Here is a 15,098-nt window from a genome sequence, read left to right on the forward strand (position 1 = left end):
ACAAAAATAGTTTTACCTTCATTATGCGGTAATGGCACAAATTGCACTACGTTTATCGGATGAGGGTGTAAGACCCACCATCTCGAAGCTAAAAGACAGGGCTACAACAATGTAGAAGGCCACTCAGTCCAAATCCTAGCACAACTAGGTCAAATATGCAGAATACCAAACCAGAACCGTAATTGCAGGTTTACAAATCACACTATGCTGTAATCAGTACAACTTAGTCTATACAGGTCCAAATGCAGAAATTCCAAAGGCATATGATACCTAGGCCATCAAGCTACATTTCATCAGAAGACACCAACATCCAAATCCAAAGCAATTCCAGTCAAAACAACCCATTTCAGACGCAGTTCTAACATCCTGATGAACCCAGAACAGCAATAGTAATTTCATCTTATCTCATTCTATAATACTCCAATTGACCTGAAATTTTACAGGCACCTCAAACACATCAATACCTACAACTTTCATGTTTTAAGCAAAGGCCAATTCGGCCTCTAACCATATGATACAAAACCGGACAGAAAAGGGGGTTATGAAACCCTAACTTCCTCAAATTCCTTCCAAACCCAAAATTGGTTGCAATTATCAATAATTCACACCTACTAGAGTCATTATAGGCCATTGCCAATTATCATACAAGGCCATAACATCATGATCATATTAAACCAGAAAAGTCACCAATAAATTGTAAACTTCACCATTTCATCCAAAAACAAGAATTAAATCACAAAATTCCACACTTTAGCTTCCACTAAGCACAACTCTAGCTTCATTAAGTGTAGGGGAAAGTTCATATACCACTCACCTAGTAAACAAGAGAGGGAGAGTTGTAGGACACCTTAGCTTTTCCAAAAAACTTCACCAAATCACTCACTAGCACCGAATGGAGGGATTTTATGGAGTAGAAACTAGATCAAGCAAGTGTTTTGGAGGATTTGAGCTAGATAATTGCCAAACTTTGAAGAGGTTTTTCTTCCTTCTTTGCTAGAGAGAGAATCAGCCAAGAGGTTGAAGACAAGAATGAATTTTGTGTGATTTTTTTGAGATATTTAAGCAATTGGTCAAAAGTCAAGAAAATGAATAGTAAGTCATAAGCTATTTCCAATACAATGGTGACACTTGTCACCTCCATTAATGCAATCCTATCTTTTCTTTTTCCTCTCACATCAATCACTTCACATCCTCTACTTATCTCTTAACACCCGATAAATTTCACACAGTATCCGGAATTTAACCTAATTGGCCGAATTTTCCCGAACTTTTCGCACTAGTGGGTCCCACGTCCATTATATACTCTTAGTTTCTCAAAAACTAACCGATACTAGAAAAATCATTTAAAAGCTATATTTACTCATAAAATTTATTTGCACAATTTTTCGAATAAAGAAAAGGTGGAAAAACGTATAATTAAAAGAAATTAAAACCTAGAAATTAAGAAAATTACGGGTCCTCACAATATGTTTACATTCTTGTGCTATCTGAGAATCTAAAGCAGAGTTGATAACTTAAGTGAGAATAATTGCAAGAAATAATCGGAAGTTCTGCTAGATGGCCAAGAGGGAGAAATAAATTTCTGAACAGGTTTTCTTTCAAATTCCAACTCTGTAAACTTTCATGTATGATGTTTAAGGCTACTCTGTAATTTAATAGTTATGTTGGGCACCATGAGTTAGAGTTAAACTGAAGCAATTAGGGAAGAAAAGCTGTAAACTAGGCTGCTATATTGCAGAAAGAGTTAACGACTAATGCAAATGACGATGACAGATTTTTGTGTATCTCTTCATTGTTTTGAGCCAATAAACTTGATAAATTGTAAGGAGAAATGTGAGAAACATTTCTGGAATTTTGTATCTTGTTTAATAAGTCAAGAAACTTGGTTTCTAGTAATCTATACTCCAAATTTGGTGAGTGATTGGTGGCTGGAAATAAAATCTAAATAGTTAAAATGGAAAGGTTGCTATATCAACTATAGGAATCAAAGGAGCCTTGTAACTTATATAAGAAGATATCCAACTATTACTTGATTTAATAGGCTCCATATAAATTGTATACACATCTTAAGGTAATAAACTAGTTATGCATGTGGTCTTGGTTAATAAAAGATGGAATTATGTGACAAGAAAGTACTTTAAGGTTAGCTACTTCTAAACTTACCTTGTTAAACGTTAATGTTGAGTTTTAGTACGATAAATCTAATAGTATGAAAGTAGTGAAGTGACATTACTAGAATTGCTACTTAAACTTCCTTTGTTTTGGAGATTAAAAGTCGAAGTAACAAGTGAGTGTGAGAAAATGCACTAGTCGTCTCTTTTAAGCATAGAAATGACTTAGATTTCCGGTGGAATGGTGATTTAAGGCTAGAATACAACACGTATGTTGATTATACATTAGAACTTCACCAAATGAGTAGTTAAATAATTATGGTAATTATAACTTGTCTCATGAGACAGCGGTGTGCAAGAAAGCAATTACAAGATCGAAGTGTAGCTTTTGATTAGGGTGAGTGTTTCTGAATTTGTATGTTTAACTGTTTATGTTTACTTAAGTGAAATTATGTGATAAATGTGCTTATTATGGAATATTGCTAGTGATGCATTGTAAAGTGTTTCTCAATTGTCCCTCGCCTTCTAAGTCAGGGGTATACTTTGTCGCACCCGGCTTAGTTGGGTTTGAAGGTTGATAATTGATCAAATGTTACTGTAAGTGTGCATGAATGTAAGCCGTATATGTACTTTACCCAATCGGCTGAATTGGGCCCCAAAACCCTCTGTTCAATGGACTATTCGAGCCAGCAAAGGGCTTGGTCGGATAAGACGGAAGCTTTGGGTAACTGTTCCGGTATACTCGAGTATTACCTTGAAGTTGGGAGATTATTAAACTGATCATTGAATGTAGGGGATTATTTATTGTTTTGGAGGACATAAGAAGGAGAATTGGCGGAGTGTACAATGATATTGAAATGTGTGAGGACCCGTAAAATTTCCCTAGTTTATATTCTTTTATTTTATTTTTTTTTCGCATGCATTTTCCTTACTTTACTTTACTATATTAATTTTCCAAAAATTTTTATCAATGAATATACTTTTAAATCATTTTTCCCAGTATGGGTTAGGTCATGAAGAATTTGAAGTGTATTATGGACGTGGGACCCGTTAGTGCGGTTAGTGTGATAAAATTTTGACGATTAGTTGAAATTTTTATAAAGGAATATTATTTTACAAGATGCTAGGAGACAATTAGAGGTTAGCTAGAGAGATTAACCATTGGGAAAAAGAAGATAAGTTTAAACCCTAAAAGGTGCCACGTGTCGTGACTTGATTGGAAGTTGGACTTTGACCTAATTCTTACCTTTACTAAATATCTAATTTTTGACCAAAATCATCTTCATTCTTCATGAAGCTTGGCCGAACCTTTGAGGAGAGAAAAGAGAGGAAAACTTCATCTTGTTTCTTCAAATCCAAGCCTAAATCTTGAGTTCCAACCATTAACATATCAAATCACTCCATAAAAACTCCTTGCTAGGAAGGATTAAAGAGGTTGGTGGAGTTGTTTTGGAAAGGGAAGCACTAAGCTACCAATTTTTCTTGGGGTTTTAAGGTAATCTTGCCAAGAACTTCCTCTTTACTTAAATTGATAGTTCATTAGTGGATTAGAGTTGTTAAATAGGTAGTTTTGTGAGAAAGTTCATGTTTTAAGGTACAGTTATGGTATATTTCAGATTTTTGGTGGAATTTCTGTCCTTATTTAATGCTTAAGGATATGCCATGGATTGATAGTTTGGTTGTGTGTGAAATGGAGCTTGTATATGCTAGATGTGATTTCCTATGGAAAATTTTAGTTTGTGCAGCTAAATTCCAGCTTTAGGGTTTTTAATTTGAGCTCCCATTTGGTTATATTTCAAGGGTATTGTGACCCTAATTAGGTGTGTTCCATAGTTTGTGATTTATATGGGAAATTGTGGCTGAAATGAGATGAGATTGGGTGTTGATGTTAGGTTGGAAAAGTAAAGAAAAACAAAGGGGGTGCTACTGGAATTTTCGCAGGACCCTTGAGCAGTCTTGGGGAATCTGCTATATCTTGATGTAGGAAAATCGGAATTAAGTTCCATTTGTTGCGTTTTAAACTAGATTCATAGGGATATCAACCGTGTAAATTTTAGGCCGCTTCTGTCTGTACAATTTATGGTGATTTTTCAAAGTTGACTGAAATTGAGGACCTGTTTTGTCTTTTACTGGACGAAGCAGCAACTTGAGACTCGAATTTGACTGACTTGTGATCCGAATTTTAAAAATGTGTCTTCTGAGAAATTTTACTCCTTTGAGTCTATTTTGTAACAGTATAAAGTTTACCAATTTTGGATTTGAGAATCTTGAGATATGATTTTTCAAATTTTGGTGCGCAAAACTGGAAAATCCTGTTTTCTTAGAATTATTCTTACTCTTATTTTGCACCTTAAGTTTGGAGTTAGTAAATCATTGAGGGTATGCTTTGGGTAGAAGCGAAGGGTTTTTGGATCGTTCATATCTGTAGGACCAACTACTATCTTTTCACTCCAAAACTATATCTTCGTGAGCATTGGTAATTTACTTGGTTAGACATATGACTCGTAATCGAGTCTCAATTGTTTTACCTTGTTGGTTTAGGACGTGCCAGTGATCCACATACTTCGGGAGGAAACGTTTGAAGTTATTTGTTTAAACTGGTGAGTGTACCACTCCCTTAAGTTGTTACTTATCTGTGACTTCCGTATACTTTATATGAAATAAGGGTGTACTTCATCACACTCATTTCTTTCATCTGTTCTTTTGGTTCCTGCATATTGTATAAATTTGTATTGGTTCTCTGTATTTGTTATCTGTATCTGTTCTCTGTATGTGTTGATGTCGTTTGGAGGGTTGAATCTAACGACCATTCTATGACCTATGAGCTCAAAGCCGGTGGCTAGATACTCGAGTCGAGCCGGCAAAGGCCTGGTCGATTAGATAACGAACCACGGTAGTCCACTTTTAGGAAATCTTTGGATATTGGAGACTCTGGATTTCCAGTATACTCGAGTATTACCATCTATGTTTCTGTTGAGGTGTTCGGGCCTGGTGATGGATAAGATTGGTGGACGGAGTTGGTGTTAAAGTGGTGCTCTACTGGACTGGCTTCTTTATTTAAAAGTTGACGGAGTGTCAACTACTATTTGATCAAGCTCGGGTGAAAAACAAGGAAATTTGGCTCTTGAGAGCCACCTGTATCCTTTCTAAGTGAATTATTTGTTCATTTCCTTATCTGGTGTGTCTATCTGACTATGTGTATTTCTGGTACCTAATTGAGCTTCTAGCTCACCCCTTTCCCATTGCATTTTGTTTTCCTTACAGGGACTACCTTTTGGAAACCATGATTTTGTAGAAGACTAGAGCTACTTGTAGTTATAATTTTGATTAAGTTCCTCCGTACTGGCAAAACCCTAATTGTACCATGATAACATGTGGCTCTCTGGCCGTGTTGCCCGCTGAACTGTTGAACAATCCGATGTATAGTTATATTAATGTTTAACCATGTAAGTTAAGTGTATTTGTTTGAAATGTTATGTTTTATGGCTCGATGGAACTTTTCTTGTATTCGTTGGAATGCCGGGCAAGTGCGGAACTTGAATGAGGAAGAAAACAATTTTGACGGGAACACTATTCATCAAATCCGGCCAATTATTGGCTGGATAGCCGGCCGGATTGACAGGGGAATTTGAATTCGTGGGAGTTTAGCCACTGCCAGGAATCCGGCCGGATTGTGACGTGGCAGTGATACCTTCTTTTGTTTGTTTTTTCTTGGGAACGTTGTACCAAAGATTTTTTTTGTATCATTTAGTTTAGATCTTTTTTTTTTTTTTTACCGAAACGTTAGCATTTTATTTTATATATGTCTCCATAATCTGTACAGAGTTTGGACAATGGTCCAAAGAAAGGAACAAGCTGTCCCAGCAACTTACTGATGCACTAGCATCTAAGATTGGGATTCACCCATCCTTCATCTATCCAGATGTTTAGAGCATGCAAGCTCAACTTAATACATTCTACTTTCCTTGAAATAGCAAAAGAGATCGAGCACTTTTGAAACAGATTACAAATGGACCTTATATCCTCTAATAGAGTAGCCATCGGATGATTGTTGTGACTTGGTTTCTTTATGGCATCTACCAGCTTTCGGTTGTCTAGTTCCACATGAATGTTCCTCCATCCTTGATTACCAGCTTTCAGTAGAGCTAATCTGACTGTTGCAGCTTGGTCTTGTAGTAAATCTCCTGATGTCCTTTCTGTAAGTGCCCAAACTGCTTGCAGTTGTCCCATATAGTCTGTTACTGAGATTCCAATCCCCACGGTTGGTTGATCTTTACTTTGGTAGGTGTGAATCTTTAACAGCAGTCCAGTATGGCACTCCATTTGCTCTTGATCTGTCATTTGCTGTTCCTCTGTTTCCAGAGTGCTCTTCCCATCATCCTTCCTTTTGTTAGCTTCTTCAAATTCTGTCCATTCCTTTAGAGCCTTCTCTATTATCTTAAAAGGCTCCTTCTCCTTATGGTTAAACTCTCTATTGTTCCTTGCCTTCCAGATCTGCCAGAGTATATTGATGGTGAGGTTGACCTGATCCTGCCCTCCTCTGCTCACTTGAGCTTCATGTATTGCAGACCACCATTTGGTGAAGTAATTTGACAGGTGTTCTATTCCATCCCACTTCACTGGTGCCATTTTCCAGATTTCCTTAACTTTATGGCATTGGAGTAGCATATGTTCAATTGTTTCTTCATTTGCCCCACAACCAGCACATATCGGGGTTCCTTGCCTAGTCCTTAAGTAGATGACTTCTCGAACTGGTAGTCCCCCATGCAAGCACTTCCATATGAAGATTTTCATCTTTTGACATACATTCTGCTTCCACAGTGATCTCCATATTTGAGAGATGGTTCCATCCAGGCTAGTTCCAGCTTCGTCCCTCCTTCCAGAGCCCTCCATTTCCTTTTTCTTCACCCAAGCCTTGTATACAGACTGAACTGTATATTGACCATTTTGACTATGCACCCAGTAGTAGCTGTCTTCTATTCCTGTCACACTTATTGGTATGGACAGGATTCTAACAGCATCTTGATGATTGAAAGTTCTGAAGATAAGGACTCTATTCCATCTATTGTTCCTAATCAGTCAGACACCAGTTTTAGTTGGCACCCCTGGGGCTTAACAGATGTTGGTTTCCCTCCTGGCGCCTCTGGGGTCCAATTGTCTTCCCAAATTCTTGTCCCCTTCCCGTTACCTATTCTCCTCCTGATTCCTTCCTGCAATTCATTTCTGACCCCAGATAGGCTCCTCCAGATCCACGATGCATTTTGAGGCACCTTGCTATTGAAACAGATAGCTTAGGATAGTACTTCTCCTTTAACACTTTACTGACTAGCAAGTTTGGTTGTGTAATTAACTTCCAGACTTGTTTAGCCAGCAGAGCTTTGTTGAACAATTGCAGATCCTTAAATCCTAATCCCCCCTTGCTTCTTTTCGCTGCCATTTTCTTCCATCCTATCCAGTGTATTTTTTTCTTCCCATCATTGTCACCCCACCAGTAATCTGCCATTTTAGAACTCAACTCCCTGCATAGCTTCGTATGTAGTTTGAAGCAAGACATAGTGTAGGTAGGCATGGCCATTGCTACCGCTTTAAGCATTATCTCCTTCCCTCCCTGACTTAGCAGCTTGTTTTTCCATCCCTGCAATTTCTTGTCAACAGAATTCCTTATGAATCCAAACACCTGCTCCTTGGATCTCGTGATTATCATAGGTAGTCCAAGATATTTACCTTGTCCTACCTGTTTAATTGATCCCATGGCTTGACAGACCTCACTTCTCACAGACTGCATTGTATTTTTGCTAAAATATACTGATGACTTTTCCTTACTAATGAGCTGCCCCGTAGCCTCTTCATACTGCTTGAGTATCATCATCAGTTTACCAGCTTCCTGTTTGTTAGCATTACAGAAGACAAGGGAGTCGTCAGCAAAGAATAGGTGGGTGATTGCAGGCTCCCCTCTACTAATTTTTACTCCAGTCAGCTCCTTCTCCACCTTAGCTTTCTGCAGTAGGTTTGATAGTCCTTCTGAACATAGTAAAAACAAGTAGGGAGAGAGTGGATCGCCCTGCCTTATGCCTCTAGTGGGGGTAACAAACTCCTTCTGCTCACCATTGATGTTGAACGAATAAGTTACTGAGCTGATGCATGCTGTGATCCATCCTACCCAAGTAGAGCAAAAACCCATTTTCTCCATTATTGCCTTTAGGAAACTCCATTCCACCCTGTCATAGGCTTTCGACATATCCAGTTTCACAGCCATAGAACCTACTCTACCTTGCCTTTTGTTTTTCAGATAATGCATTAACTCATGGGACAGAATGATATTATCTAAAATTTGCCTACCTGGTACGAATGCAGATTGAGATTTGCTGATGCACCTACTGAGAAAAGGTTTCAGTCTGTTGGCAAGAATTTTAGCTAGAGCTTTATAGACTACTTGACAAAGACTTATAGGTCTATACTGGTTAATCTCTATGGGACAATCAATTTTTGGGATCAGAGATATAACCGTATGGTTTATGGCTTTTAAGATAACACCATGATGGAAGAAACCTTGGATTGCATTTACCAAATCCTTTTTAATAATGCTCCAGAATTTTTGAAAGAATAGAGGGGACATGCCATCACTCCCAGGAGCCTTATTAGGATCCATAGAGAAGAAAGCAGACTTGATTTCATTTTCATCCACTTTTTTAGTTAGCTCCTTATTGATTTGTTCAGTTATAGTCACTGGAATCCCATCTAATATCACTTCAAGTTCCCCAGTTGCTGAACTCTTAAACAAATCCTTATAGTAATTTGCTACCTCTTTCCCCAGTTCATCTTCATTTGCAGTCCATTCTCCATTAGCCATTCTCAGATTCTGGATTTTGTTCCTTTTCCTCCTTCCTTTAACAGTAGCATGAAAGAATTGAGTGTTCTTATCGCCCTCCTTCAACCATCTTAGTCTAGATTTCTGATTCCAGTATGCTTCTTCATCCTCATATGCCTTTTTCAACTGCCATTTCATTTCCTGCACTTGTTGCTTTTTGTTTTCAGTTGTTGAGGTCTTGATGTCATCAATTTGCTTTTTGCACCATTTGATTTTTTCAAGTGAGTTCCCTTTCTTGCTGCTGCTCCACTTTAATAGTTCCACTGTACAGTTCCTAATCTTCTGTTTAACCTTGAACCATCTTGTTCCCTCACAATGGATGCTCCAAGCCTTTTTAACCACTCCCTCAACATCCTCTTGTTGGATCCATCTCTTATCAAACTGAAATCTTTTTTTCCTATTCTTCCTGTCTTTCTGAGTATTCAGCACTAACATACTATGGTCTGAAGCATGGGATTCAATATGTGTACAGTTTGCATCAGCATAACATTGAGACCAGTCCACCGTACACAACCCCCTGTCAAGTCTTTCTTTCACTTCTCCAGTCCCATACCAATTGTTGCACCACGTCCATGGCTTCCCTTCATAGCCAATATCCATTAACTGATTGTCATTAATGAAATCCCTAAAGTCTTGGAAGCTTTTAGCATCTCTAACCCTTCCCCCCCATTTTTCCTCATTTGAGGTTATATCATTAAAATCCCCCATGATAATCCATTTATCCCCCCAACCTGACTTCCTTCTATTAATCACCTCCCACTGTCCCTTCCTTATTTGACTGTCACAGCTGGCATAAACACCTACAAACCACCAGCTTTCCCTTTTCTCCTCATTTTCCACTTTTGCCTCTATAGTAAAGGCCGAAGCTTGTACCTCAGAAATCTTGACCTCATTATTCCACAAAATGGTCATTCCTCCAGTTTTGTTCATAGCTTCAACTATAAAGCTGTTTTCAAACCTCAAGATATTTTTTACTATTTCCATATACTTTTTCCTGTTTTTTGTTTCGCTTAAGAAAATGATACTTGGGGAGAGGAGTCTATTAACCTCCTTCAAATGGGGAACTGTCAAAGGGCTCCCAGCACCTTGGCAATTCCACACCAGAGCTCTCATGACTGATTGAGAGACCAAATAGGGCTGGTCTCTTCCTCCCTTCTGATCTGATTGTTACTTCCCTCCCCGTCCATTATTCTGTTTCTTTTAGCAGTCTGATCAACTACTGCCATATCAGCCATTTCCTCATCCACAATGTGAAATTTCCTTTTGGTATTCTGTCCATTTCCAACTTCCAAGTTCTGGATTTCCATCAGAGGTTGCCTATTCCTTTCATCCATTTTACTCAACAGTTTTACTCTCCTTCCTCTTCTAGTTCGTACCCCTATCTTTTTCTCCACTCCTATCTCTTCCATCTGCATTTCTAATTCCATACTTATTCCTTCCTCCAGCCTATTCCCGTTGATACTGTCTTCCACCTCTCCGGATACAGGGTGAGTTTCCACTGGAATTATCTCCTTCCCTTTATGTTCTGCTTCCAATACTGATATCAGACTTCTTTTTTGATTCACCTCCTCTGTCTTCTCTATCCATTCGTCCTCTGGAGTGTAACAGCCCCACTTTCCCCTAAGGCGAACCAAAGGAGTTAGCGGGCTGCCTGCCCAGCTCTCGCCAGGACTACGGATCAGTTCACATCGATTTAATACGTTCTGGAACATACCCACGCGCGTAAACAAGTCAAAATCACCAAATAAAAAAAACAAAAATCGAAGCCGATGATGAACAGTACCGTCCACATCAGAATCCGAATTTGGTCCTGTTCATTCCCGCCAAAATTTTTCCTTTGCCATTTGAAATGTAGATCAGTCCGGATTCCAACCAAACCTCAACCAAGCATATATATACATCGAAATCCAACATTTACAACCAAATGGCGTGCCAAAAACCACTCATTACGAATATACATGTTCGGTTTGCCAATCAAAAAAAAAAATGAACCCAATACACATTAGAGTTTCATTCAAAGAGCTATCCAAAAGATACATTTACATGAGCTCAACTTGACAACCAACTAACACAACCTTTTCCAAAAGTGGTCATTTCCTGTAAGGAAAACAAATGGAACGGAATGAGCTTAAGCCCAGTGAGTTACTACCACATAAGCAACAAAGAGCATATAGCATAACCTTTCACTTCAAGTACACAATTAAAGAATAAAATAAGTCGGTAAAAGGATACGGACGGCTCTCAAGAGCCCATTTCCACGCTTACATTCTTGATCCAATCTCATTGACTCTCCGTCAACGTTTATGAGTACCAACCGTAGAACCCACTTCACTCCCATCCCTTCCACCAGACATACCCCAACCGGGCCCGCACTCCAATCAGTAGCTTTTGGTAATACTCGAGTTTACCGGAATCAAGAGTCTCATTACTACAAGATTCCCCAGTACAGTCCCCGTGGCATGTCAATTTTCACGACCAAGCCCTCGCCGGCTCGATTCAATTGACTACCAACGGGGTTGAGCTCAGTAGTACAGTAAGGCCGTTGGATACTCGTCCAAACGACACCAAATCAGTTTTTCATGAAGTGAATTCAATATCTCATATAGCAAGTGCAGTATATCAGTGAAGCGGTAAACAGTCACTAACGTATCACAAGGGGTGAGGGCGGTCAAGTACACCCTCGCCTCAATCAATTCCAATAGCCAAATAAGCCTTCAAGGCATCAAAATCACATATAGCAAAGCCACATTGTAACATTCAAGTGAGTAGTATACTCACAACTCAAGTAGGTGATGTTTCATGCACCGTCGTTAAAAGGACGTCGTGAACCCCCGTCACGTCCTAAAACACGTAAACAAATACAATGAGACTCGATAACGAGTCATAAAGCCATGCCAATCACAACCCCAATAGGGTTTCATAAACATAGACAAGTAGCATAGGTAACCAGAAATTTCAGCAATGTAACTAACTTGACCTTGACAAAACAGTTTTCATCCTAATTTTGCGGTAATGGCACAAATTGCGCTACGCTTATCGGATGAGGGTTCAAGACCCACCATCTCGAAGCTAAAAGACAGGGCTACAACAATGTAGAAGGCCACTCAGTCCAAATCCTAGCACAACTAGGTCAAATATGCAAAATACCAAACCAGAACCTTAATTGCAGGTTTACAAATTACACTATGCTGTAATTAGTCCAACTCAGTCTATACTAGTCCAAATTCATTGATTCCAAAGGAATATGGTAGCTAAGACATCAAGCTACATTTCATCAGAAGACCTCAACAACCAAATCTAAAGAAATTCCAGTCAAAACAGCCAATTACAGGCGCAGTTCGGCCATCCTGAAGAACCCAGAACAGCAACAGTAAAATCGACTTTTCTCACTCTACAGAACTCCCATGAATATGAAATTTTACAGGCACCTCAAACACATCAATACCTACAACTTTCATGTTTTAAGACAAGGCCAATTCGTCCTCTAACCATGAGATACAAAACCGGACAGAATTGGGGATATAAAACCCTAACTTTCTCAAATTCCTTCCAAACCCAAAATTGCTTGCAATTACCAATCATGTACACCTACTAGAGTCATTACCCTTCATTACCAACCATCATAGATAACCACAACATCATGATCACATTAAACCAGAAAATACACCATTAAATTGAAAAATTCATCATGTCATCCAAAAGCAAGAAATAAATCACAAATGTCATCACTTTAGCTTCCACTAAGCACAACTCAAGCTTCATTAAGTGTAGGAGGAAGTTCAAACACCACTTACCTAGAACACAAGAGAGGGAGAGTTGTAGGACACCTTAGCTTCCTTGAACACTTCCACAAAATCACTTACTAGCACCAAATGGAGGGATTTTATGGAGTAGAAACAAATTTAAGCAATTGGTTTGGATGATTTGCACTAGATGGAAGCTTGAAAATTGGAGAAGTTTTCTTTCTTTTCCTAGAGAGAGAGCCGGCCAAGAAGTTGAAGACAAGAATGAATTTTGTGTGATTTTTGAGATATTTAAGCAATTGGTCAAAAGTCAAGAAAATGAATAGTTGTCCTACAAGTGCCACCATTCACCAAGTGACACTTGTCACTACATTTAAAGCATTTCTATCCTTTAAGTCTCTCTCACATCAATCACATCTCATCCTCTACTTATCTCTTAACACCCGATAAATTTCACTCAGTATCCGAAACTCAACCTACTTGGCCGAATTTTTCCGAACTTTTCGCACTAGTGGGTCCCACGTCCATTATATATCCGTAATTTTTCAAAAACTCTCCAATGCTTGAAAAATCATCTAAAAACTATAATTACTCATAAAATTCACCAAGAAAATTTTCCTAAGCCAGAAAATGCAGAAAACATGCCATTAAAGGAAATAAACCCTAGGAAAATTATTAAGAGGAATTTACGGGTTCTCACATGGAGCATCTAGTATCTCCTCATCTTCCTGAACTGATTTCTCAGTCCTCTCATTTGATCCCACCTTTTGATTATGCCCCAGCACTTCTGTGTTTACACTTTTAGCACTTTCTTTGCCGTGCTCATGTTCGTAAGGTATTGACTCCTGTATCACATATTTCCCACCACTTCTCTTCATCCATTCTCCATTATGAAATCCCCACACCTGTCTATCTGGGGTGTACGGGCTGGCTTTGCTTTCTTTTTGGGGTGAACTTTTCCCAGTCTGAGCTCTCAACCAAGGCCCATACTGGTTTTCTTGTTGCCCTTTTCTGATACTCACCACATTTTTGCATTTCTTTTCACTGTGCCCAATTATTCCACAATTATAGCAAAAATCTGGTACCCTTTCATAACTAAAGCTAACCCATTTTTGTACTCCGTTCATCTTAACAGCAGTACCTCTAAGCTGTGGCTGTGTTATATCTGCACTCACTAGCATCTTCATGTGTTTCCCATCTTTTCCCCCTGAATATGGGATTATCACATCCTTTAAATCCTTGAACACCATTCCAATTTTCCTCCCCACATCCTTAGAAATCCAGTGAATTGGAAGGTTCCATACTTGCACCTAGAGTGGGGCAATTTTGAAAGCCTCAGGGTTCTCCTCTATTCCTGCTTCCCATTTGTTCCGCACAAGAATTTGATTGTCCATCACCCATGGCCCTCCATTAAGAATCCTTTCCCTGCTCTCCAGCTCTGGAATAAAGAATTGGAAAAGATTCGGCCCCAATTCAGTCATTGTGAGTTCTTTTGGGTACCCCCACGCTACCGTGACAAAATTCTTTACTCCCGTATAGTTTGCCACTTTTTCTCCTATGATTTTACCAATGAGGCTGCTTTTGCATTCAGAGACTCCTGGATCTACGTCATCCAATTCTAACCATGCTCCCTTCTGTTCTAGATTTGAGAGAGCAAATTTTTTCAAGACTTCCTCCAGTTCATCCGCCATGGAACCAAGAGATCTAAGAGGGATTCCTCTGACTTTAACTTAGCAAATAAAAGAACCTAGCTAAACAGTTAGAAAAGGCAACCAGTCTATTATCTTTTCCAGGTAAATGCACTACCAGATAGGCAAAAATGACCTAATCGTGCAAATGCAAGAAAAAACTGAACTCGAAAGAGTACACAAGACTAGAAAATGCAAGTTAAGGCATGGTAGAGTAGTTAATGACCAGAGATACCTGAACAGTTTTGCCTTAGCTGATAGGTAGCATTTATTCCAGTCTTAATACTGACGACCCCTTCATTTGTTTTTGTCTGCCTTTAACTTCACAACTTCAGTCTTCCAATGGATCTTGTCTTAACTTTAAGGTTTGGGAACTCTTTATGGGATTTGATGCTATGTTTAAGGTTAGTCTTTGTGGTGTTTGAGAGAGCCAAAGTTTTTGGATTTTAAGCGGGGTTTTGGAATTTGAAGATTCAAGTTCAATTTTCGGTCTCCCACCCAGAGGAGAGAAAGCTCTCAATATTAGAGAGAGAAAGCTCCCCACTAGAGAGAGAATTAGACCTCATTTAGTTTAGCTCAATTGGGTTCTAAATGTTGTTTTTTCTCGAAATTCTTTTGAGTGTTTGGTAAGGTTATGTATGTTTCGGATCCGTAGTCCCAGCGAGAGTTGGGCAGGCGGTCTGCCGAA

General features: G+C 39.0%; 1 protein-coding gene across 1 annotated transcript; it reads right to left on the bottom strand.

Annotated features, from left to right (window-relative positions):
* Window positions 1–5,990: 5,990 nt before the first annotated feature.
* LOC140006906 (uncharacterized) lies at window positions 5,991–10,092 on the bottom strand. Its single transcript, XM_072049579.1, has 2 exons — window positions 7,340–10,092; window positions 5,991–7,182 (listed from the first exon to the last, which is right to left on the bottom strand). The coding sequence occupies exons 1-2, from the start codon at window positions 10,090–10,092 to the stop codon at window positions 5,991–5,993; spliced, it is 3,945 nt and encodes a 1,314-aa protein (XP_071905680.1).
* Window positions 10,093–15,098: the final 5,006 nt, after the last annotated feature.

This window comes from Coffea arabica, chromosome 5e (genome assembly GCF_036785885.1).
Source record: "Coffea arabica cultivar ET-39 chromosome 5e, Coffea Arabica ET-39 HiFi, whole genome shotgun sequence".
Lineage (NCBI taxonomy): Eukaryota > Viridiplantae > Streptophyta > Magnoliopsida > Gentianales > Rubiaceae > Coffea > Coffea arabica.